The sequence below is a fragment of the Rousettus aegyptiacus genome, unplaced genomic scaffold (genome assembly GCF_014176215.1).
Source record: "Rousettus aegyptiacus isolate mRouAeg1 unplaced genomic scaffold, mRouAeg1.p scaffold_m13_p_3, whole genome shotgun sequence".
NCBI classification, from domain to species: Eukaryota; Metazoa; Chordata; class Mammalia; order Chiroptera; family Pteropodidae; genus Rousettus; species Rousettus aegyptiacus.
This window is the reverse complement of record NW_023416306.1, coordinates 59,203,799-59,229,021: the sequence shown is the minus strand read 5'-3', so window position 1 is coordinate 59,229,021 and position 25,223 is coordinate 59,203,799. Positions and strand designations below refer to the sequence as shown.

The window sequence follows — 25,223 nt, the reverse complement described above, 5'->3', positions numbered from 1 at the left end:
TAACTTCTAGAAGACCTCCTCTTCCCATTTTCATATACTCTTCAAAATCTCCTTCTTCTTGAGGTTATCAAGAAGTACCAGCATCCAAGCTAGCTTGCCTCTTGATAATGGAACTTTCCCTGCTTACAGGGAAGTAAATCTGAGGTTGGAACCAGGTCTTGTTTAGTTGTATTGAAAGCAATGGAGACTGAAATGAGCCTTAGTCCACTTGCTGTTGGACTCAGAGAACTGACACAAAATAAAGGGCCAGAGCCTTTGTTCTGTCTTCAGCAATATTTATTGGAAACAGCAACGCTTCCCATGGTAAGAGTTTATACATGAAGCAGTAAGATTTGTCTTTCACTCCACATGATCCACTACCGCAGGTGGCATGTCCAAAGCAGCACATTAAACCTCTGAAAGAATCTGTACAGCTAGATAAATAGAACTCTGGATAGAACCTAAGAGGACTTTAATACTGATACCAAAAAAATAAAATAAAATAAAACCACTCATAAATTTATGCACAGCACTGTACACACAAAATGAAGATGAGATAGAAGGATCAGAGATAAAAGTAACAACTCATTAGGGAAAGAGTTTTGCATATGCAGCCACGCACCTTCAACTGCTAAGCACAAAAATCATCTTTATTTGGTCCTCATTGAGGGCAGAATATGCACAAATGATGTTCAAAGAACACAAAAGGTGAAAGTGGAAAAAATATATTTACTGTTTCTTGGTCTATGAACTAGTGGAATGATGGTTTTTAGTGTTTTTCTCCTTGTGTCTCTGTGCCAAATGGATTCATGAAAAATGTAATTTATAAATAAAACTGAAGTGAAGATATTTGTTCCACCTTCCCAGTACCTTCAGAAATGACCTAAATACATATATTGTTTCTGTACAGCAAGAAATTTAAGCTTGGAAACAGGATCTCTTTTCAATTCCGCATAATGGAGAATCTCCTCTTTTCAACACCTCCCATAATATGCTGATTGCTACTTGCCTTATTTTGAAATAAAATGGGAGTCCTCCTTTGGCTTTAATAGCAGGGAGGGAGGAAAACTAGCTGTACCTCAGAAATAGGCATAAGTGGGAGGAACAAAGGGGAATGTTTTAGGAGAAAGCTTTGAATCCATACTCAACACTTTCCTATTGATAGCATCAAGGGACTAACTGGTTCAGACCAGAAGACAATTTGCTGGTGAGGGAGGCTTTCTTCCACATTTCTGTGACTCACATATTTGGGAGGGGACAATGGGAAAGCAAAAACTTTCTCCTATTTAAATGGAGAACCTGAGACCTGGAGATGGCCCCTGGGTGATAGATAACATCTTCAGTAGGATGGTTTTTCTGTGATGTGGCTCATGGTCATTATTCTAAGAAGCCGCAGCCTCCTGAGAACTGTCCGAACAGCAATTCTCTGACTACTGGCTGGTCTCATATTGTTATTTAAAAAGCACATGCCATGCCCATCAGGTTGTGAAGATACTACCCATCACCATGACTCCTGTGGGATCACACAAGTCAATCAAAGAGACTCAGTGGAGCTTGATGACTTGGACCACTGCGGCCTGCACTTGGGATGTATTTTAAGCAGCATTACCAAAGCAGTGGTTAAACTTAACTATCTGGGCCAAGAGGAGGTGAGCCAGCCAGCATAACATACTAATGGGGCAGGGCGACCAGAATTTCCACATAATTGATGGGGAAGAAACCTGACTGGCCATGAAGCATCCCCTCATACCAGTTCTCATCAATCTGGTTAGTGAGTGTGATGACATCACCCTCTTTAAAACCCAACTCCCCTTCATTTTCAGGTTCAAAGTCGTACAGAGCTCGGCAACAGGGCTGATCCATAGGGGCACCTGGGAGTCAGAGCAGGAGAGAAGAATAAAGACAGACAAGAGAATTTAACTCATGTATCTACTGCCTGCTGTACCCACTTGCTGTCCCCTGGTTCCTGCCTCACATCTCGTCTTGAAGCTTTCTCTTGCCATGAGTCCCCAGTGTCCACTACATGGCATTTCCCCTCATTGACCTTCAGAAACTTTCTCAGATTTCTGGAAGTTGCTGGATTCCTATTTCCATTTCCAGTATAAAAAATAGCCATATTTATTCCTGTGATATGTACAACAGAACTTATCAAGGCTTGCCTTCCTAACAGTGCCCAGTGATGGGAGACCTGACAACTTAAGGAGTTTTAATGAGATTTAGGTTCATAATACAGCATGGCCAGAATTCTTTCCACGTTAGCACTTTAAAATCTCTACACATGTGAAATAGTACCATTAGTGAAATAGAAAATGCTTTGCAGCCTCAGAATGAGAATAACTGTGCAATTCTCACTTTTTAAAAATAAATACTCCAACCTCTGGAAAACTGCTATACTGTGGTACAAACACAACAATATAAAACCTTGGGTTTATGTTCTAACTCTGTGTGACCTGATACAGGCACTTCACTCCCAGTTTCTTTGTCTAACGACTCACTTCACAGTACTACTATATTCATTTAACGAGATCATGTAAAAAAATATATATATACATATAGTTTATACTTTGTAAACTGTTGCATATATAAATATGAGGAATGCATCAGAGCTATGGCATATAAAAATGTATTCTGTGTTGAATAAAATAATGAAGGGTGGAGTCTATCTTAAAAGGGATCTATGTAAAATGACCAAATATATTAATATAGCATATATACTCCTACTCATAGAAACTCAGACAAGTGTATACAGCTCCCATGCCATCAACATGGCTTTGAAGGAAAACAATGTAATAATATATTTTCTTACTTAAAGCAGAAAGAAGAATGAAATATGGGTTCGTTTATGAGCAGGAAGAAGAAAGTTACACATAACTCAAATGACTAGTCCTTATTGCCTGCTAACTTCTAAGAGCTGCTGCTATCTATACCCCACACTGGGCTGTGGGCAGTAGAGGTGAACACAAAGGCAGGCAGAAAGCTCCAACTGTCATCACAGACCTCATTTTTTCCTGTGTAGTCTCCTGAAACATCTCATAAAAAAGTATCCTGAAGATGAACATCAACCACTGGAGATACAGAGAAAATAGGAGAAAGCTGCGTATCTTTAAAATGCATATCCAGTATGAGATAGTTTCCACTTCTTCAACCACGCAAATGTTAAGGCTGAAAATATCTCAAGCACTAGCTTTTGTCTAAATTTTGTGTATGGGGCAGGAAGCAGTGGTACCAACTAAAAGAATACGTATTGGGTATATATCAATATTCCTGACAGAAAGTAAATTTCAGCTTTTATTGAAACAACCTCAGGAACTATGACATGATTACGTGGAGGGAGGGTGGGGGGAGTAGAAAAATCTAGCAGATGTTGAGATTCAAAATATATTCATCTGCAAATATATTCACCCATATGCTCTTGTGACTCAAAAAATCCAGCTCAACTCATTCCTGGAGCTGCTGCCTGTGGGTTCCATGTTAAGTATGCGGGCATGCACTGCCCAGGGCACTCACTCCCATGGAAGGGGAAAAACAGAAAGATGCCACTCCAGCACCAAACTGACAAGTTAAGGTGATTTTATGACCACAAAGGAGGGCCAAAATCAAATATATAAGCTAGGAGGTTAAAGAGTGTGTTGATGATGGAAAGCAAGAGAAAAGGAGACAAGGGACAAGTTTTATAGAGGAGAGAAGAGAGAAAAAGAGGGAAAGAAATGATCAATGAGAAAAGAAGGAAGAGTCTTTTAAAAGAGTTTCTACCTGACAAAACCTGTAAAAAATATATTACTGTATATTTCTGATGTGCAGCCAGATTGGATTACTCCTAGAATTTCTGGAAAAGTGTCAATGGGATGTGGCCAAGGCCAATGGAAGGGGGTCCGCAGGTCTCAGCTCCTTACCTGCAGGTTTGGGAGTGCCTGTGTGAGAGAGGCCCCCATTGGGTTGAGTGCTGTCAGCAGTTGGAAACTCCAAGCTCATTCTTGGTTTAGGTTGATATTCCCTTCTAGGCTGAGATGAAGCTTGTCTTATTCTGTGTTGAAAAGAAAAAGGGAAGAAAAGAGAGTATGTAGTTGATTAAGAAGTAAAAGGAAAAGCAATAAAATCCAGGTGATGCTTAGGTCACCCACTGTGGAGCAGAGGAAATCTGAAAAGGACGCTCAGCCTTCTTATGTGTTTATACCTCTGCTTTTGTTGATGTCTCTCTATGGTCATACCCTCTCCATCTTCATAATTTTCTCCATCTCTTGCACCCTTCCTCACTCATTCCGAGTGCACTTTGCATTGTGCTAGGTGTCAGGAAAATAAAAATGAATCAGGTACACCCATTGACACCACTGGACAGATTTTCCAGGCAAAGAATCAACAAGGAAACAACAGGCCTAACATACACTAGAACAGATGGATTTAATAAATATTTTCAGAGCATTTTACCCCAAAGTAGCAAAATATACATTCTTCTCAAGTGAATATGGAATATTTCCAAGGACAGACCACATATTAGGATACAAATCAAGTCTCAATAAATTTAAGAAGACTGAATCATATCAACTGTCTTCTCTGATCATAATGGTATGAAACTAGATATCAACTACAAGAAAAAAAACTAGAAAATACACAAACGTATGAAGGGTAAATAACATGCTAATAAACAATGAATGGGTTATTAATGAGATCAAGGAAGAAATCAAAAGATACTCAGAAACAAATGAAAATAAAAACACAGCAACTTAAAATCTATGGGACACAGAAAAAGCAGTCCTAAGAGGGAAATTCATAGCAGCACAGGCCTACCTCAAAAAACAATAAAAAGCTCAAATAAACAATCTAACCTTACAATTAAAAGAACTAGAAAATGAGCAGCAAACAACGCCCAAAGTGAAGAGTAGGAAAGAAATAATAAAGATGAGAGCGAAAAAAAATTAAATAGAGTCTAGAAAAACAAAACAAAAGATTACTGAAACCAAGACCTGGTTCTTTGAAAGGATAAAGAAAACTGACAGACCCTTAGCCAGACTCATCAAGGAAAAAAGAGAGAGGACTCAAATAAATAAAATCAAAATGAAAGAGAAAAATAACCATGGACTCCACAGAAATATAATGGATCATAAGAAAATCCTATAAGCAACTATATGCCAATAGATTGTACAATCTGGAAGAAACAGACACATTCCTAGAAACATACAATCTCCCAAGACTGAATCAAGAAGAAACAGATAATCTGAACTGACTGATTACTACCAATGAAATAGAATCAATAATCAAAAACCTCCCCAAAAACAAAAGGCCTGGACCAGATGGTTTCAAAGGAGAATTTTACCAAACATTCAAAGAATTATCACCTATTTTTCTTAAACTATTCCAAAAAATTGAAGAGAGAAGGCTCCCTAACTCCTTTTATGAGGCCACCATTACTTTGATTGTAAAGCCAGACAAAGACATTACAAAAAAAAAAAAAAAAAAGAAAACTATAGGCCAATATCTCATATGAACATTGATGCAAAACTCCTCAATAAAATATTAGCAAAACTCAGCAATATATTAAAAATATCATACACCACGATAAAGTTGGACTTACTCTTGAGATGCACGATTAATACAATATTCACAAATTAATTAATGTGATACACATTAACAAACCAAACGATAAAAATCATATGATCATATCAATAGATGCGGAAAAAGCATTTGACAAAATCCAGCATACATTTATGATAAAACCTCTCAGCAAAGTGGGAATAGAGAAAACATACTTCAACATAATAAAGGCCATGTATGGCAAACCTACAGCTAACATCATACTCAATGGGGAAAGGCTAAAAGCATTTTCCTTAAGATCAGGATCAAGACAAGGATGCCCACTTTCACCACTCCTCTTCAAAACTGAATTGGAAGTTTTAGCCACAGCAATAAGACAAGAAAGAGAAATAAAAAGCGTCCAAATTGAAATGGAAGAAGTAAAACTTGTTATTTGCTGATAACATGATACTTTATATAGAAAACCCTAAAGATTCCACCAAAAAACTATTAGAACTTATCAAAGAATTCAGTAAAGTAGGTTATAAAATAAATATTCAGAAGTCAGTTGCATTTTTATACACCAATGATTAACTTTCAGAAAGAGAAATTAATAAAACAATCCGATTTACAACTGCCGCAAAAACTATAAAATACCTGGGAATCAAATTAACCAAGAAGGTTAAAGACCTGTTTTCAGAAAATTATAAGTCATTGAAAAAAGAAATTAAAGAAGCTACAAATAAATGGAAGCATATACCGTGTTCATGGGTAGGAAGAATCTCAACATCGTTAAAATGGCCATACTACCCAAAGCGACCTATGATTCAATGGAATCTCTATCAAAACACCAATGACATTTTTCAGAGAGCTAGAACAAATAATCCTAAAATTTATGTAGAGCCATAAAAATTCCCGAATAGCCATGGCAATCTTGAGAAAGAAGAACGAAATTGGAGGTACCACACTATCTGATATCAAGTTCACAATAATCAAAACAGCATGGTTCTGGCATAAAAAGAGATGCATTGATCAATGGAATAGAATAGAGAGCCCAGAAATAAATCCACGCCAATACACTCACTTAATATATAACTGAGGAGGTAAAAATATACGATGGGATAAAGACAGTCTCTTCAATAAATGGTGCTGGAAAAATTGGATAGCTACAAGAAAAGAAAAAGAAAGAAGAAAGAAGAAAGAAGAAAGGAGGAGGAGGATGAGGAGGAAGAAGAAGGAAGAAGGAAGAAGAAGAAGAAGGAGGAGGAAGAAGAGAAAAAAGAAGGAAGAAGGAGAAAGAAGAAGAAGGAAGAAGGAAGCAGCAGCAGCACCACCTTCTTACACCATATACAAGAATAGATTCAAAACAGACTTAAATGTAAGACCCAAAACCATAAAAATTCTAGAAGAAAACATAGGCAGTAAACTCTCTGATATTACTAACAGGAATTTCTTTTCAGATATATCTCCTGGGGCAAGGGAAACAAAAGAAAAAAACAAATGGGACTACATCAAACTAAAAAGTTAATATATAAAATATATAAAGAACTTATACAACTCAACAACAAAAAAATCTAAGTAAAAAATGGGCAGAAGGCCTGAACAGATACTTCCCTAAAGAGGAAATACAAATGGCTAATAGATATATGAAAAGATGCTCAAGGTCGCTAACCATCAGAGAAATGCAAGTTAAAACCACAATGAGATATCACCTCATACCTGTCAGAATGCCTATCATCAATAAATCAAAAAACAGCAAGTGTTGGCAGGGATGTGGAGAAATGGGAACTCTCATACATTGTTGGTGGGATTGCAAATTGGTACAGCCGCTATGGAAAACAGTATGGCGGTTTCTCAAAAAATTAAAAATGAATATATCTTTTGACCCAGCAATTGCACTTCTGGGTATTTATCCAAAGAAAACCAAAACAATAATTCCTAAAGATCTATGCACTTCAATATTCATGGCAGCACAACTGACAAGATATGGAAGCCAAGATATGGAAGCAACCTAATTGCCCATAAACAGATGACTAGATAATGAAATTATGGTTCACATATACAATGGAATATTACTCGGCCATTAAAAAAAATGAAATCCTACCATTTTCAGTGACATAGATGGACCTAGAGGTTATTATGCTGAGTGAAATAAGTCAGAGAAAGATAAATACCATATGGTTTCACTTACATGCGGAATCTAAAGAACAAAAATAACTAATCAAAAACAGACTCACAAATATAATGGACAATTTGGTGACGAACAGTGGGCAGAGGTTTGGGGAGCTGGGAGAATGGAGTGAAGGGTTAAATAAGCACAAATTAGTAGTTGATAGCAGGTCACGGGGTTGGGAACCACGGCAGAGGAAATGCAGTTAGCATTAATATAATGTCTAGGTGGAGGGCTAGGGGAGGGAGGGAGCAATTGGGGGGATCGTTTGATGAACTATATAGATGTCTAACCAATGTACTGTATACTTGAAACTAACTTAACTAAATGAAAAGAAATGAATCAAGCACAGTTCTTGCCCCTAGCGACTGCGGTCTGTAGGGGAGATAGAACATAAACTGATTACCACAAATTGTGGTAAATCCTATTATAGACATATGTGCAAAATGCTACAAGAACACAGAGTGGGGGTGAGGAGAGTTTACCTGTCCATGAGGAAGTTGGAAAAAGTTTAAGGAAAGAGGTAAAGGTAAGAGTCATTTCCAAATGAACAGTTGTTTCCAGAAGAAAGTTATTCCATATAGAGCTTGAGAGGTTTGGAGGGAAGAAAGGAAGAAATATTGTGTGCTCTGAGAACAGTGAGCATTTTGTGATACAAGAAGGGGGGGAGGAAAAATGAAGAAAGACAGGAAGAAGGTGGAAAGACATGGCCAATGGGTATATTCCACGCACCCCTAAGTATTTCTCACAGTTTCTGGTGTTCACTAACCAAAGTGTGCAACGGGTTTGCAAGGGTGGGGAGAGTTTAAGGTAGAATAATAGCAGAATATCATGAAGATATATAATATTTACTTAAAAAGGTTTTAAATATTTCTCGAAGCTTCAGAGTGTTGCATACATTTCCACAAGGGTACACAATCAAAGCACTGGTTAGGGAAAATGCTGAGGAAAGGAAGAGGCTGGCCAGGTGGAAACAACAGGAACAGGCGAGGAGGTTTCCCATAGCGCAGCATAATGATTGTAGGCTTCATTGTGCATTCAGCCCGTCTCATCAGCTATGAGTATCTAATTTGGCCACAAGCTGAGAATAAAGGCTGTTGAGGTGACCCTTTGAGGTACATACGTTAGCAAAATCGTGTTTAATCTGGCTAAATTAACGCATATTACAACGCAAGGGCACTGCATACAGCTGTGCAGGCTGCCCCTGAATTCCAGGGAGGCCCATTCATAAAGAAAACTGCCACAGCCTCGCTGTGGGGAATGTATGAGGAGGTGGTACAGGGAAAAGAAAGCAGCCCCCTTTGATCTCTCATCATTCATTAAAACACAAAGTGTAAAAAGATACAAGCTCTCAAATAGGTTATGCTTGATCATGAACCCCATTTGGACCACTGTATGACCTGGGGCTAGTTACTTCATCTCCCTGAGCCTCAGTTTGCTCATCTGTTAGATGAGGCTAACAATACTTAGTCTACGGGACTGTTATATGATTGATTCTATGCCTTAAGTACCCACACAGAATAGCTGGTCAGTAAATGGTATCCATTATCATTGGAGCATCCTGGTATCCCATCTGTGGTAGCTGAAATATCATTCAAGTATCAACCACTCATAAACATGAGATTAGATTCAACAGAACAAAGTAAAACAAAGCACAAGACAAAATAAAATGAAAACAAATGATCCACAGGTGCCTGTGTAGGAATAGCAGGAATTTTGGCAGAAGTTTTTCTTCAAATGCAGTTTCTCTATTATTTCCATTTTTTCACACATCATTCCATAGCAATAAAATGGAAATGTAAAATGCAGGGAACTGTGAAATACCTTTCTTCCAGTCTGACAGTGACTTGCTGCAAGATTTGGACTGCCTGCTTATGGTACTCCAGCTGGGCCTGGACGAGCGCAGAGAGCTGGCTCACCTGTTCGATCTGCAGATTGATGAAGGGAAATCATGCCTTAGTTACCACATTACTGTCTTTAAGCAGCTACTACTGTCTGGCACATATGACGCAGCAGCCCCTGACATGCAGCCTAGTGCTCGGTGATGCCCATGGCCATGTGGTGAGTCAGGCTAGGACACACAGTTTTAGGACAAATCGATTAAGGATAAGAAAGCATCCTTATGCTTGGAAATTCCAGTACCATGAGGAGAAGCAACATTATAATCCTCCTGAGGATTACATAACTCTCATTGAACAATCTCGTGCTTAGCTGGAACATTCTAATTAGGATTTGGCTTATTTATTGATTTCCTATAGGAAAAACATGTATTGCCCAAAGGATTTACTGTGCCCTATATTTTTCATGCTAATTCAATATTAGTGTTATTAATAAAAATGTGAATATTGATTTCTCAAATGAGACACCAAGGAGGCAGTGTGGTATGAGGGAAAAATCTTTTGTTCTCTCTGAGCCTCATCTGTAATGTAAAGGGGTTGGGTCAAGTGACGTTTGGGGTCATTCTAACTCTAATATTCTAAGCATCCTTGTTACCCTTCATTTTGCATCTTGAGTTGTGATCTAGCTGAGTAGTGGCCTCCAAGTCAACAGAGGCAATGCTATGAGGTAAGATGGAGCCCTGAGTGCAGAAAAGGAACACTATAATTCAGGTCACCCCTCATTACAAACGCATTCCTCTTCAGTAGATAGGTGGACACGTTGTTTGTTTTACATACACACAAACACAAACCCACACTGTCTCTGGGTGGTGAGAAAGTCTGGATATGAACAGCATGCCTTCCCTGTCACCAGTCAGGGCAAAGCACTTAAGTGATAAGTACATAAAGGCTCTGCAAACATCTTGGCAAAAGTTGGTCAGTAACTAATGGGACTGGACGGGGGTTGAGGAAGGACAGGAAAGTTGGTTAACCGGTTTTATGACATGAGTAGTTGGAATGTAACTTCTAAAGCCATGGATAATAATTTAGTACTCTTGAAATGTGAAAGCAGCTTTTAAACTATCTCATCTGTGCCCCAAATGTAGTATCTGCTACAATCATCAATCTCAATTGAAATAACCTTTTTTAAAAAAATGTCAACTTTACTTCAAAAATACAGAACATCTTAACCTATGTTGGAAACTCGCTTCTGAATGCATTCTAGTTGATTTTGTTATTCAATCTGAAGTCAATCTGCCCTGCATTTCGACAGAGTATATATTTTTTTTAGCTATTGGACTGAGGATACATGGATCAGAAACATTCTTTATCTCCCCACTATTGGTAATATTTTAAGATCATAAGTAGACAAAAATGTACTTAAATCAAGTTATAGGAATACAGGGACAAAACCTCTACCATTTCTCATTCTACTTTATAATTTCAAATTCTTTAAAAGAAATAACCATCTACTGAAGTTCTTACCACATAGCGAAATCATTTATTAACGTTTTTGACTACCTAATCATTCAGCACATTAGTCTTGTGCCTCAGTGGCAAGATTAAACTGAAAACCACAGAAGAGTAACTCACATCCATCTCCAAGAGATTGAACATGCTTGACTCAGCAATTTCTTTAGACTCATCAAATTTCTCCAGAGCTTGACGAAGCTCTTCATCTGGAATCTTGCCTTGTCGTTTCTTCTTATAATCGAAGTCCAGGCGTCGACCCTCCAACTTCTTTAGATGATGCTAAACAAGAGCAGAAATATGCTTTGAAAGGACTCACAGAAAAGTCCTGTTTGCAGCTCACGTTCACATCGTGCCTATTATCTTCCAAAATAAGACAAGTTCTAAAATGTCGCATCGCCAGAAAAATAAAGGAACATGCACCAGTGGGGCAAATGCTTCCAAAGGCCAAATGTGGGGAAATATCTTTAAAAATAATTAAGAACAAGAAATAAATTGTGGGAAGTACAAGTTCCCTTTATTTTCTGCCCTTGCTGAGACAAAGCCAAGCTAGAGTATGCCTTTTCCTTCCATCACAGAAGCTGGGAATGTGTATACACACTCCACACATGTGGAAAACACAGGCATGTCGGGGCCACTAGTCCCCATCTTCAGAAGAAATGGCATCTCATGAGAAGGCAGGAAAAAACACTTTCCTTGAAACGAAGTGAGAAAGAATGGCATTCTTACTTTTTGAAATCACAGAGTATTAGTGGTAGAAAGGACTTATCTTTAAGATAATCCAATCTGTTAGAATCACCTTATTAATTATTAATTGCTTATTTAAAATACGGATTTCTGATCACCTAAATTAGGATATTCAGGGTCGTGGTCTAGGAAGCTATATCTTAACACTTATCCTGATTGACTGAAGCCGCTTTCAGGGAACATTGATTAGTTTAAGTCTCCCATTTGACACTCAGTTACAAAACCTAACTTGGAAGGGACCTCAGAGGGGGCCTAATGTCCCACATTTCACTTCAATCCCTCCTTGCATTATCCCCACCACACGGCTATCCAGCCTCTGCCCTAAACCTTTCATAACCAAGTGGAGCAGTAGCTTCCTAAAGGAGTTAACATATTATATCCTAAGATCTGAAGTATTCTACTACTAACGGGAGAGAAAAAATGCTGGGTTTCCCTTGATCCTGGCTGTATACAGAAAGAGGTGATGAAATTGAGTTGGGAGTGGTAAAGAAACGAGAAGGAAAGGAAGAAGAAAAATATCCTAGACCTTGCCTCCCACTCCACACTCTGCCTCCAATCTGTGCTCTGATCCAAGCTAAATGCTTGTTCCCTTGGAAGGAATATTCTTGTAAAACATCTGAACTTGCAGTCAGCTGTAGAGCAGAGCACTAGAGTAAGAGTTACATTTTAAGTTTAGAGTGAGTCTGCCCCTTACTAACTGTGCAACCTTGAGCAAGTGGTAGGGCTGAAGGAGATTTAAGATAGAATTAGGAGATCTAGAAGATCTAAAGTTATGACAGTCCATTCCACAATAAAGAAAACTAAATTTCAGACAGGTTCAACAAATATTTGTTGAAGGAATGAATAAACAAACATTACACACCTAGATAGACTTAACACCAGTTGAACTTTATTTGGAAGAGTGCAACTGTTCTATGTGTTTTAAAAAGAGAAAAGCTGGGTATTCCCCTCAATCTTAACGACTATTATGAAAATATAAAAATGTATTTATAGAGTGATGGAATAACTGGGTATTTATGCTAATAACTGGTACAGCTAGCATTTTAGAGGGTGAACTCAGCCTAGAAAACCATAGAATTAATAAAGTTTTGTATTGTAATGAAAAGAATATTATCCTTCTAGAGAGAATATTATCCTTCTAGAAAGAAAAAGTTGAAAACTGAAAGTGAAGAAGTCAAATGTATTTTCATGAGTGGAACAGTCATAACAGTAAGGCCAAAAGTACTGCATTTCTGGCTTCTCTCAATTTATCTTGTTAAATTTTTTTTTTGCAATTCACATGCCCAGTGCTGACGACATACACGGTAAGCTTAAAAAACATTTTCTAAAGGAAAAAGATACCTGCATCAACTGTAGGAATTAAACTGTCTGCTTCCCAAAGGACTAGATGCAGATACCTGAATCTCCCTCAGATCTTTGTCATGAAGATTCTGAAGGGGGTCAATGAAGTTCTGCTTCACTTCCATATCCAAAGAGTCTTTCACCTCCGAGAGCTCTCGCATGGCCTCCCCCACGTCACCAAGAGCTGGGCCTGGAAGGAGAGAATGAAGCCCTTGTATGTTAAGAACAGCAGTAAAACACGTTCGCAATGACAGGCCCCATCACAGAAAAAACCCTGTGGATTACTGCCTCTCTTCTGAAGACAGCCAAGATGAGAGACAGTATTAAATGTCCTCCAGCAAACAGTATACTTTCTACCTTAGACAGTTCATACCAGCAACAGACTCCATGACCCTTAAGGGGGTATGTCTCTTATAAAACTTTGCTTTTCCCTTAAAATGCAATTTGGGAAGCTCCTTGCCCTCCCTTGTCACCACCTTCTAATAGGTGACCTGCTTAAGGCCAATACATGTAGCAGAAGCAAATATTAGGGACAGAGAGCAGGACTCAACCATGAAGGGTGGTCATTTGCTAAGACCTCACATCACAAGGGGATGAACAGAATGTGTTCAGTATGGTAGCTGAGGGTCAGAAGAGAGAGGTGAAGAAATAAACTGTGTCTCACCCGCAGTGGTAGAATTAGGTACCACACACGAAAGAGCAGAGATCTAAGAGAAAGCTCGTGGGGCAGGGTGTTGAATCATGCCCATTATGACTATTATCAAGTTATTGCCAGACACACTCAATAGTAAATGTTCAGGCATCTGGATATGTCAACCAGCTACTGTAAAGACTGGAATCTCATCAAGGAAAAAGAAAGTAAATAAAACCTCTACAGCATACCATATGCACTAGAAATGAGGACACAACTCTGACAATAAAGTTTTGGTCCAATTAATTGTACAAGACCTAAAACTGGGAGTCAAAATATAAAATGTTTCAAGGAATTTTCTAGAGTTTCTTTCTGGCACTAAAATCCCCATGGACAAACGAAAGAATTAAGATCTGAGAAAGCACTCTTCACCAAAGTTGCAATCGTCTCCAAGTTCTCTTCCAAACTTGAGCATGGCCTCTGCGAGCAGCGCTTCTGCCTGAGGATAGCCTGGCCCTTTTTCCTGGCCACGGATTTTTGACATGGTGTTGATCATGCTGAGTTTAGCTCTGGAAGCTGAAGGCAAAAGGAAAACAGGCTCTCAAAGGAGGCAGTGTGTTAAAGCAGAAACAGGGCTGGAGGGTGAATCAGGCCTTAACTGGTCTATAAATTATCTCAGCTAATGAAGCCACACCTTCACCTTTCTCGCTTCAAAATTTTATGAGAAATTTAACAGAAAAGGCACCAAAAAGGGGGGGGGGGAAGCTCTTTGGGGTGAAGATCCCATCCTCATATGCTCTCCATGCCTTCCTGTGTTCTTTCTGGTCCTTTCTTCATTGTGGTGGCCTGGGCTAAGCCTTTGTGGAGCAGGGTGGAAACCATTTTGAAAACTATCTAATTATATGATCTCTAAGTTTTAGGATTCTAGCTTTGTATTTTAATTCTAGGAGTCTGTAGACTAAAGCAGGAAACTGTTAATTTTTACAGTGTGGGCCTAATGCCATGTTTCGCTTACACCATATATAAAATAGAACTATTTTTAAAATTAATTTATTTATTTTTAATTCTTTAATGTCACCACATATTTGACCCCTTTTACCCCATCTACCTTCCCCCTCCTCTCTCCCCTCTGGTAACCATTAGTCTATTGTTTCAACCATAAGAAGAGATGAAAATAGAACTATTTTAAAAATTGTTTCTCAACTAAAGTTCTGACAGTAAACTGACCCATGAAGAACAGAAATATTGTGTTCATTAAAAATACTTAATCCCCTCTCTAGCACATACTGCATCTGAAAATTAGTTCTTTGCCACAAAGATGGCATTTCAATTTCTTTTTTGCTTTTATTTTTATAAAAGATGCCTAGAAAATAATTTCAGTTTTCAAAGAAGAAACTGTTCTATTAATGCACTGTTAAAGCTAATTATTTACTTGATGCTAGGATACTTGGGTTCCTCAGGTTAATTATTAGAGCTGGGACAGTACATTAACCCAAGACTGTGCCCAGGATCCCTTCAGTATGGAAACCCGAGAGAATCACAGCTAAAGGCACGTTCAGCATCCAGTGGCTGACATTTGATCTTGAATATTTGTTTCAAATAGGTTTTTATTTCAACTTTGGACTTCAAAGGTCGAGAAAGGCGGTGAGGAGAGTTATCACAAGAGGACCCCTCTCAACCCTGTACCAGGCATATCACAATGAACAAGAAAGTATGGCTCTGCCTTTATTATAAAGTTTATAGTGAACTGAGGGTAGCGTCTATTTTAAAAGTCATTAGAAGGAAGTGTATGTACTATGTGTCATTCAAGGGCATTGCAGTGAGTCACAGAACAGTATCGTTCATCATCCATGGGGGTGGGGTACTGCAAAGAAATATTCCAGAGAGAATTACCTTTAAGCTTAGAATCACGCAGTGAGTAGTTAGTCATGCGAAAAGCAATATGCCAAGCCTGGTGGTAACCAGAATAAACAAAATCCAATTTTCTTTACTCTGTTTTTTTTATAGAAAAGGAATCATATGTGCTAAATTTCAAAAACTGAAAATGCCACATGATCACACTTTTTTTGTGGGGATGATATCATTAGAGTATATTTTCAAAGAGTTTTCTACAATAAGCCATATCTGAGATCCAGGAAAGACCCAGTCAGTCCCTGCCCTCAAGGTTCTCACAGTATAATGAAGTATCAGATAAATAACAGACAGTGGCAGCAAACATGATAAATGCAATGATGGCTAATATGCACAAGGTACTGGGGGGACACAGAGAAAAAATAACCACAGCACAAATAAAAGTGAAATAAGCAAAAACTATACAATAAAAAGTATAAAATAAATATAAGAAAAGGAAATAAATGGAGATCAAAGATTTTAAATGAAACAAAATTTAAAAATAAATAGAAGCATAGATGATAAAGTTGCAGCAAATCCTCCCAAAAGTAGGAAAGAAAAAAAAAGAAAAAAGAAATTCAGAAAGCACACGTATGATCAGGATTGCTTCAGGTTTAGCAGCTGAATAATGGACATTCCAAAAAGGAAGAACATAGAAATAGAAGGGGAAGAAGTTCTTTTTAAAAGTTCAAAAAAATTTCCCAGGACTAACGAACATGTGTTTCCAGATGCAAGAATGCACCGTACATCCAGCACTATGGATAAAAAGGTCCATACCAGGTCCATACCAAGGACTATGACTATGAAATGTCATAAAACTGGGGACAAAGAGAAGTTCCTAAAGCCTTACAGAGAGAAAAAAAATAGGTTACACAGAAAATGTGAAAAATGAGAAGGTCAATGAATAGTAGAAAGCCATAAACATGAGAAATTGCCTCAGAAAACAATGGAGCAATGACTCCAAATTTCTTACAGAAAATAATCTACAATGCTTTATTCGAATTACCATTGAAGTATAAAAGTAAAATAATGATATTTTGAAATACACGGGAAGGTCTCAATTTATTTTTTTCCCAAGTTAATGGAAGAGACGTTCTACCAAAATGAAGGTGTAAATCAAGAAAGGGGACAGGTATGAAATCTAGAAAAGGGGATCCAGTATAAGGAAAGAGGTGAAAATAACAAAGGGAGACCTCATGATGGTCATTACGGATCAGGCATGGAAGCTAAAACACACAACCAGATATATGCAGCTCAGGTAGCCATGAGCTCTAAAGGAGCTACAGGCTCCCTTTGTCCTCCAGTGGATCAAGTAATAGTTATCCACCACTGTACCTCTCTTTATAATGTCTCCTTCACTGGCCTCCTCTTCTTCCCTACTCCCTCAACAGGGTTTCCTGGAATCACCTCCCAAATTGACCACATGTGCTCTAACCCTTGTCTCATGGTTTGCTCTTGGGGGAACCCAAACTAAGACAGCAACCAATCCTGAATGCAGCATCGGATATCTCAAAGATAATGAACACCTGATGATTTTCAATGTATTGAGAGAAAATTTATATGTGTGGCATAGGGTCTGGGAAACAACTGGTAAAACATGCACAAAAAATTTTAAAAAATAAAAAATAAAGCAATGATTAATTCCAGGAAAAAAAAAAGGTTATATAAGAAAGGAAATATAATGATATTATCTATGTCTCAGCTTCCTAAGTTTACAAGGGCATAAAAACTAAATTTCTGAAGAGACTCACTTTTAAACATACTAGTGAAATGAGAGAGAAAAAGGACGTTGAATAATGGGAAGAGAGGAAAAGGGCAAACAATTCTCATCTTCCAAACAGGAATCAAGCAAAAAACATCTAAAATTGGAAAACCAAGGAGCAACACAAGCATGTTGATGCAAGATTAGATGTAAAAACCAAAGAAACGGCCCAAAGTGTTTAGACAATGTTGCTTCTGGGGCATGCAAATAGGAGAAGGAAGGCAATTCCAGGGGCACTGCTGTTTTTTTGTAAAAAGCTTTGTAAAACTACCTAATTTTTTAAACAATATGTGCATGTATTACTTCCATTATACAAAACTAAATTGAAAGTATTTCTCATTTCTTTTTTCCTCAGAAAAACTTAGTGGCTGACCTGGATAAACAATTCCCTTAGTATCTTGACATTCTGGGCACTGCTCTAATGTCATGGGCCTTTCAACCAAAAAGCTCTACTAAAAAATATGTCCACTGATGTAAAGAGAAATGGCTGGGAAGAGAAGAGTTAATAAGCATTAACAAGTGAAATTCCATCAGAAAATGCCACCAAAGGAAAGGGCTCAATGAGTCCAAGCTAGGTGATTTTTGTTAGAAAATGTATCAGGTGAATTTAAACAAAAGAAAGTGAAATTAGGATGACCATAAAAGGCTGATTTATTTTTTTAAAAAAAAATGACTCCTATTGTTTTGTCCTCTACTAAAAATAGCAGTTTCTTTTTTTGCCCCCAAATCTATGCTGTCTTTTAAGGAAGACAAACAGGGGCAGCCAAGGCTAAATCTAAAATCACCTCCCAGCACTGAAGCATACTCCCTGACGCACTTCCTAATTCTGGGCACAGCCCAGGGGAAGTCTAAGCTCTGCTGAGAGTGAAACAGAAGCTGCTCACTCTGCCCACAGAGTTATTTCCCTGGGACCTAAAAACGATGTCTGTGTGAGTCATGGCTCAGTCTCTCCTAAGGCTGCTTATCTACTGTAGTAACCAGCTGGGAATGCTGAAAACTCAGCACTTATGCTAAATCATAGTTTTTAAATTTTCTACTCCTTAATCCAAATGAACGAACAAGGAAACAGGTCTTGTCTTTCATGGAAAGCAGCACAGTGCGTTAAAACTAATGCTAGCTTTAGGCTAATGCAAACATAGGTAAAAATCCAGGCTCCAATTCTTGCTAGCTGTACATCCCTAAATAATTTCTCATCCATAAGGTTGTTATCAGTTTCCAATCATAAAGAGCAAAAAGACAGATGACAGACAGCAGAGACAGGAGAAAACACTTCTTTCTTCCCTTTCCACGTTCTCTTTCCTGTGTCAGTGCTGGAGTGCTCTATCAACTTAGTTGTATGGGGAACTACATTTCCCAGAATCCCTTCCCCATGTTTCCCAGTTAGAATTGGTGCAAAGTGAGGTTGTGCAAGCTTTAGGAGGCAAAGATGAAGCAGTAAGTAGCCTTAACACTCCAAAAGCTGTCACTGGTTAGAACAGGTGAGAGACAAATGCAGAGGTACAAATGGGTTCCAGCTTTCTTAGCTTTTCCTTACTCTGTGTCCAGCTCACCTTCTCAAATGCTGATTGTACTGACTATGATCCGAGAGTCTCTACAGACCTTTGGTTGCAAACTTCTGAGGTAGTAACCTTGAAGAGCCAACGACCTTCCCTACCCTTCCTATCAGTGTCCTCTGCAGTCCTGCTCCAGCAGTGGGACCTGCCTACCTTCCTAAGTTCATTCACCTGGGCCGGGACTGAGCAGTGACCTTTCTGATTTTTCCATGCCACTCTTTTTGGCCTTCATTCATCCAGATCTTCTCACAACTATAAAAGCTCTAATTCCTATAATAAATTTCTTATTCCATAATATCCACAATGGCTTTGCGTGTCCTGATTAAATCCTGACACAGTGTTTGATGGTCTAATATCTCAACTGACAAAAAATTATGATCTATCCTTGATAGAACACTGAAAGTAAGTCAATAAAACTGACTGCAAATATTTCAATTCTACAAATCTATACTTCCAGCATAGACATAAAAGAGAATAACTATAGGTAGAAGTTAGCTGCTAATCGTAGAAAGAACAATAGAAAGGAGAACCAATTTGACAAAGAGGGATAAATACAAACTGTGGAGTCAGATTGTGAGTCCAAATCCTCACTCCATTTCATACTGGGTGATTTAGAGCCTCAGTTACCTCATCTGTAAAATGGTACCTCACCCTAATTGGGTTAGGTTGATATAAGGATCAAATGATATAGTGTATGTCACAATGCTGGCATGTGATAAAATACTCATTAAATTTTGGTTATTTCTATGAGTGCCAGACATGCCAGCAAGTTCACTGTGTGATTTTGCATAAGTTACTTAACCTCTGTTAGTATCATGTTCTTCATCCATAAAAAGTTTAGGGAAAAAAAGTATATTTTCTAAAACTCTTCCAAGTTCCTTTATGATTCCTTTTAGATATAAGACTTCTCAAAAACAAACAAACAAACAAAACAAAACAAAACAAAAAAACAAAAAAAACCCCCATACTTTGACCTTAAGAAACAGGAAACTTCTGGCAATTTCCTCTTCGTGAACCAGCCTTCCCCCTCTCTGTCCACCTGCCCAACACAACACCAGGGATACAAAATATTTCCCAATCACCCTTCACCTCTACTACCTTCATGCATAAGTGACCCTTTCTCTCATTTTACGTCTCCACTGTGCCATACCTACACTGATCATATCTCACATATTTTATTCCTCTATTTTCTGCATGTCTGTTTCCTGCTACAAGTTGAGAAACTATGTCCTATTGAATTCCAGCACTGCCACGCCTACAGCAGGTGCTTACTTACTGTGGGCTAAATGATTTCATGTACGAGCTTTAGTTTTTATAAAATTCTTCTACATACATCATTTTTTCTAATCCCTGGAAAAAGACATCCCCGTTTAAAAGAGCAATGACCTCCTTTTGTGCTCTGAAATGGAGCTAGAGGCTGCCGATAAGATCTAATAACACACTAACTCTGTGATCTGACAGGATGATTTGGGACAACAGGTCATGCTGATGGCAATCTGGCCTGTGTTGTTTCCCTTACACAGAATCGATCTTAAGGATTCTGAGGCTGCTGAGCCTTTCCATCTCTCTGACTCCGTTTCTTAAAAGTATAGAAGCGTGGAATCCCACTTCCCATTCACTCATTAATACTGATTCTTTGGAAGTAATTTATCTCTAAATGAAAAACTGCTTTATGTGGAAATGATAAGAAACTGGTCAAACAAACTCCTACAATCAGGAAATAGGCTCTCAATTCCCCCAACAAAAGAGGGTTCTGATGCTAAACTATGAGACCTAAAGGGATTAAAAAAAAAAAAGATCAAAATAATAAGAATCAATAAATGTGATAAAGGAAACAATTAGGTATCCTCCCCCAACAGAAATTTCTGAATTTGCACTGCCTGACTGAATTGGTATTTACTAAAAAATCTGCTTTTTAAAGTGTTTTTTTTTCCTGTGATAAAATAAACAAAACAAGTATTTATTAAACACCTACTATGTGAAAGAAACTATGGTAGGGAGATTGAGAGAGAAGACCTAGCCTCTGCTCTTAATGAGCTTACTGTCTGCTTGGAGAGTCAGTACTCCACTCATGGTGACACAGGCAGATGTGGGCCATACTTGGACAAGGTTTAATGCATCTATGTCACAGAAAAGAGCAATGCATTTTGCCTAGAAGAGTAAGGCTGGGAAGGCTCATAAAACAGGTGACACTTGAGCCACTGTCAAGAGTGAAATGCAAAGGCAGAGCAATGGGAAAGGACATTCTAGGCATCTGAAGACTATGAGTAAAGGAGCTTTATATAAACAATTTAAACTTAATCTTCACAACACCTGCCACCCTGGGGATCTGACTGTATCACTCCCATTTGTAGGGCTTCATGCATACATTGAGGGTGTGAAGGCTCAGGGAGGCTGGAAAATCTCAATTCTCATAAATTCAGGCAAAGACAGGATTCAGACTCAGGTCCAAAGTCTGTTTTTTTTTTTTTTTTTTTTCCCCACTCCTTCAAATTCTGTGCCTTCTCTCCTTTCCTGGCGCAGAGCTCCTAAAACCTTTCCAACCTGGAAAGTCATATGTCTTCTATATGCTAAGAAGTTGATTGGTGGCTGAAGGCTCCTGGATAGCCTCAGGATAGAGAACGCACCAAACCATGTGATTAAATGGTTGGAGTTTTCAGTCTCCATAAAAATTCTATCAAAGGGGTTCAGAAAGATTCGAGGTTGGTGAACACATTGAGATGCCTGGAGAGGGCATGGAAGCTCTATTCCCCCTTCCCCATGCCTTCTGCTAAGTATCTCTTCCCTTTTGCTATCCCTAAGTAGTATCTTTTATAATAAACCAATAAATGTTAAATAAGTGTTTCCCTGAGTCCTGTGGGCTATTCTTGGTGAGGTCCAGAACTGAGACTGACATCTGAATCAGGGGCAGTCTTACGGCCTGAGCCCTCAACCTGTGGGATCTGATGCAATCTCCAGGTAGATAGCGTCAGAACTGAGCGGAATGGCAGCACACACAACTGAAGTCGGACAATTGGTCTGTGTGGGCACAAGACCCACAATTCTGGTATCAGAAGTCTTCTGTGGATAGAGTGCAGAGAAAAACAGTTTCCCTTTACATCTCTAAAACAGAATGCAGCACACACAGGAGTGGGTGTTCAGGTTTTTACAGACATTTGTAGGAAAATCTTTGAGATCCATTTTGTAGAAAGATACTGTGAAAGGTCAGGACATGTGGATCTTAAGCCTCTGAAGACAAGGAAAAGTGGTGTTTTCTAAGGGGGCGGTGGTCCCAAAGACAGTGACGGCAGAAGACGGAGTACATCTTTTCCTAAGAGGAAATAAAGAGGAAGAGTCCTAATGTGATTTTTTTTAAAAAAAGTTTCATGCATTATAACTCAAAATTAAGGTTTACAGCAAATGGGATTCCTAGAGCTCTGGAAACCAGTAGTCTTTGTGGAACACAAGTTGGAATAAAGAGGCTCGGCACAAAATCTGAGCACAGGGTGGCGGAGGAGTATACAGAGGAGTTAAAAATGGGTGTTCACTGCTGTAGCGGGGCAGAGATCAACAATGAGTCTTCCTTTCTGCACCTCATCCTCCTCCCTACCCTAAATGATCACTACAGGAGTGTTTGGGGAGAGATGTTTTGTAAATAAGACAAAATTATAACCTGCTTTACAATGCTGTATTATCTGTGAAATTTCAAATTAAAGAACATATTGGCAAGGCATCTGTCTGTCACAACAGGGAAGAAGAAAAGGTGACCCTGACCTTGGCTTGTGTTGATGAATAGTTGACATAACCAGGCAGAAGGGGTGGCTGCAGCATTCCAAGTCATATTTTTGTGTTCTGTTAGGAGAAATCTAACGAACTTCACGTCCGTCAGGGAAGACCAAAGACATGGAATGCATTTTCCAGAAGCCTTTCACTGCTTTTAGCAACTTAATTCCTTTTTCATCTCCATCTATCTTACAAAAACCAAAACTAGTGCCCCAAAGAGCAAAGGTCTTTAGCAGACAAATGCTTAATGATTTGCACTAGTATTCATAAATGCTACCATGGTCTGAAAACTTAGAAAAAGCCTTGAAATATCTTTGAAAAACTGAAGATCAGGACTGCATTTCATCCCATAGCTATCATTTCAGAAGTGTCTACTATGTGTAATTCACATATATCATCTCTTTAATCCTCCCAATAACACAAGAGGCAGGTCTGCTTTCTCAGTTTTACAGATAAGAAAAATGAAGCACAGAAAAATTATGTAACTTGCCCAAGGACACATAGTAACAAGAAGCTGAGCAGAATGTGAATCCTGTGTCTCAAAAGCCTGTTCTTGTCCCAAAATGCCACTTTAGTTCTCACTGCTTTATTACATCTTCATTAAAAGAGGTCAAATTAGGATTGTCAGCAGCAAAGTGTAGAGCTTTAGCTACATTTACACTTGTTAGGTGTTTAAGAGGCAGAGGGGAGAAAGTATGAGAGATGCTGTTACTCAGGAAGCAGGATGAGCACTGCACCATGAGTGAGAAGACTGGAGGTCTTTCCATCAGGGCGATCTTGGGCGAGCTGCCCAATCTCTCTGGATCTGATTCTTGCTTCTCTGATTTCTGCAATGCCTTTCAAATCTAAAAATCTCTCATACATGCATTAGAATCCACTAGGATAAGGGGACTAGGTCATTTGCAAATGAGTGGATGGTATCTATCGAAGTATACAAAGAACGTGAATGTAAATTTTCAAAACCAATGAAACTTACCCTTCATAAAACCATCATTGGATCAAACCCAGTAATTTTTACTTTAAAATTCTAATGTAAATATTTTAACTTTATTCTTTTTTAAATCCTCTTTTTTATTGTTTTTATTTCTACAAGAATGAGTACTATAGCCAGACTATACAAGAATGAGTACTATAGCCAGACTATTCCTAATGATATAGTTTCTGTTTATGGTTCTTTACAAGAATATTTTTTAAAAAGATCAAATAGATATTTCAAGAAAAACAAGGTAATTTATTTTCCTTTCTTATGGAAAATTATCATATCCATTAGGCATAATTAATTACTAAATCAACAAACATTGTTAACATACATTATTAAAATTTAGGAAATCATAGCTGTATTTAAATGTGAAAATACAGCTTCCTTTTGAAAACAAAAAATTAGAACTGCATTCTCCTGTGACAGACTCTACTATCATTTGCTACTAATAAATGCAAGGGTATGTGCTAACAAAAGAATGATATGGGACAGGGTTCAAATTCCTGCTCTGCCTCTTACCAGGTCTACGGGGAAGAGAAGGTGCTTACCATCCCTCTCCCAGCCTCACTGTATCTGGCTGGTTATAAGTAAGAAATAATAGTACTTAGGAACAGGACTGTTGTAATAAAATGAGGTGATGAATGTAATCAAAGCAGGCACTAAACAAATGTTATGTCTTTTCTCATTTCCCCTTTTGGCTGGAGAAAACTATTATTGATAGCCATTTCATTGAAATGGCCACCAACAGCTAAAACTCTACTTAACCTATTTACAATCTATCAAAGTTCAATGATGTCTTTAGTTAAAGAGACAAAAATTAATTCTAAATTATTTAAACTAAATTTGTAAAGTTTAGTACAGAGATTATAATTAGAATATAAGTATAAATCCCCAAATCACACTAAATTAAATTTGGGGCTTAATAATTGTAACAAAATGCAAAAAAAATAACATTTTAGCATTTTAGCATACATTTCACATTGGTAACCTGTGGTGATTACATATAACAGCCTAATTTTCCCAAGTGAAATCCCAGAAGATCCAAAAATCTGAAATAAACCCCCTGCTGCTCCATTCACTATGAGCAATGTGTTCCTGGCCTTGCACAAGAACGATCACTAAAGGATGAAAAAGATTTATAAGATAATGAGGACTTAGGTAAATTTCCTGAAACCTATGCAGTTTCTCTTGAAAAATATTAGAATGGACTGAGGAAAGGGAGGAGAAAGATTTGTCTGCTAAATTAGAGAAATATGTAATATTAGTACTGAATCACACTACCCTCAACTCAAATAATGGTATTTATATAACACCTCTCTCCAAGGCGACAGAGCTCTCTTATGCCCCTGCTGAATGGGAAGCAGCGGGGAAGTACTTTAAGACAGTGAGCCATGCATGGTACAGTCAGCAGCCCTAAGATCCCATGCATTGGGACAGCAAACATCTCCCACCTTCCACATGGGGTGTTGCAAGCAACCAAAACAGGTCTCATAGTGCACTCTGGGAAAGCAGGCAGTTATACCACAAGAGCATTAAATGGTTCCTGCAATTTGA

At 38.3% G+C, this 25,223-nt stretch overlaps 1 protein-coding gene across 1 annotated transcript in view; it reads right to left on the bottom strand.

Annotated features, from left to right (window-relative positions):
* Positions 1–258: 258 nt before the first annotated feature.
* SH3GL2 (SH3 domain containing GRB2 like 2, endophilin A1) overlaps positions 259–25,223 on the bottom strand; it is a 174,467-nt gene continuing 149,502 nt past the window's right edge. Inside the window, exons 4-9 of the mRNA XM_016136822.2 lie at positions 14,156–14,299; positions 13,149–13,282; positions 11,128–11,286; positions 9,482–9,585; positions 3,873–4,003; positions 259–1,850 (exon numbers count right to left, since the gene is read on the bottom strand). Of these exons, the coding sequence (XP_015992308.1) occupies positions 1,651–1,850; positions 3,873–4,003; positions 9,482–9,585; positions 11,128–11,286; positions 13,149–13,282; positions 14,156–14,299 (872 nt within the window). The 3' untranslated portion in view covers positions 259–1,650. The remainder of the gene's footprint in view (positions 1,851–3,872; positions 4,004–9,481; positions 9,586–11,127; positions 11,287–13,148; positions 13,283–14,155; positions 14,300–25,223) is intronic.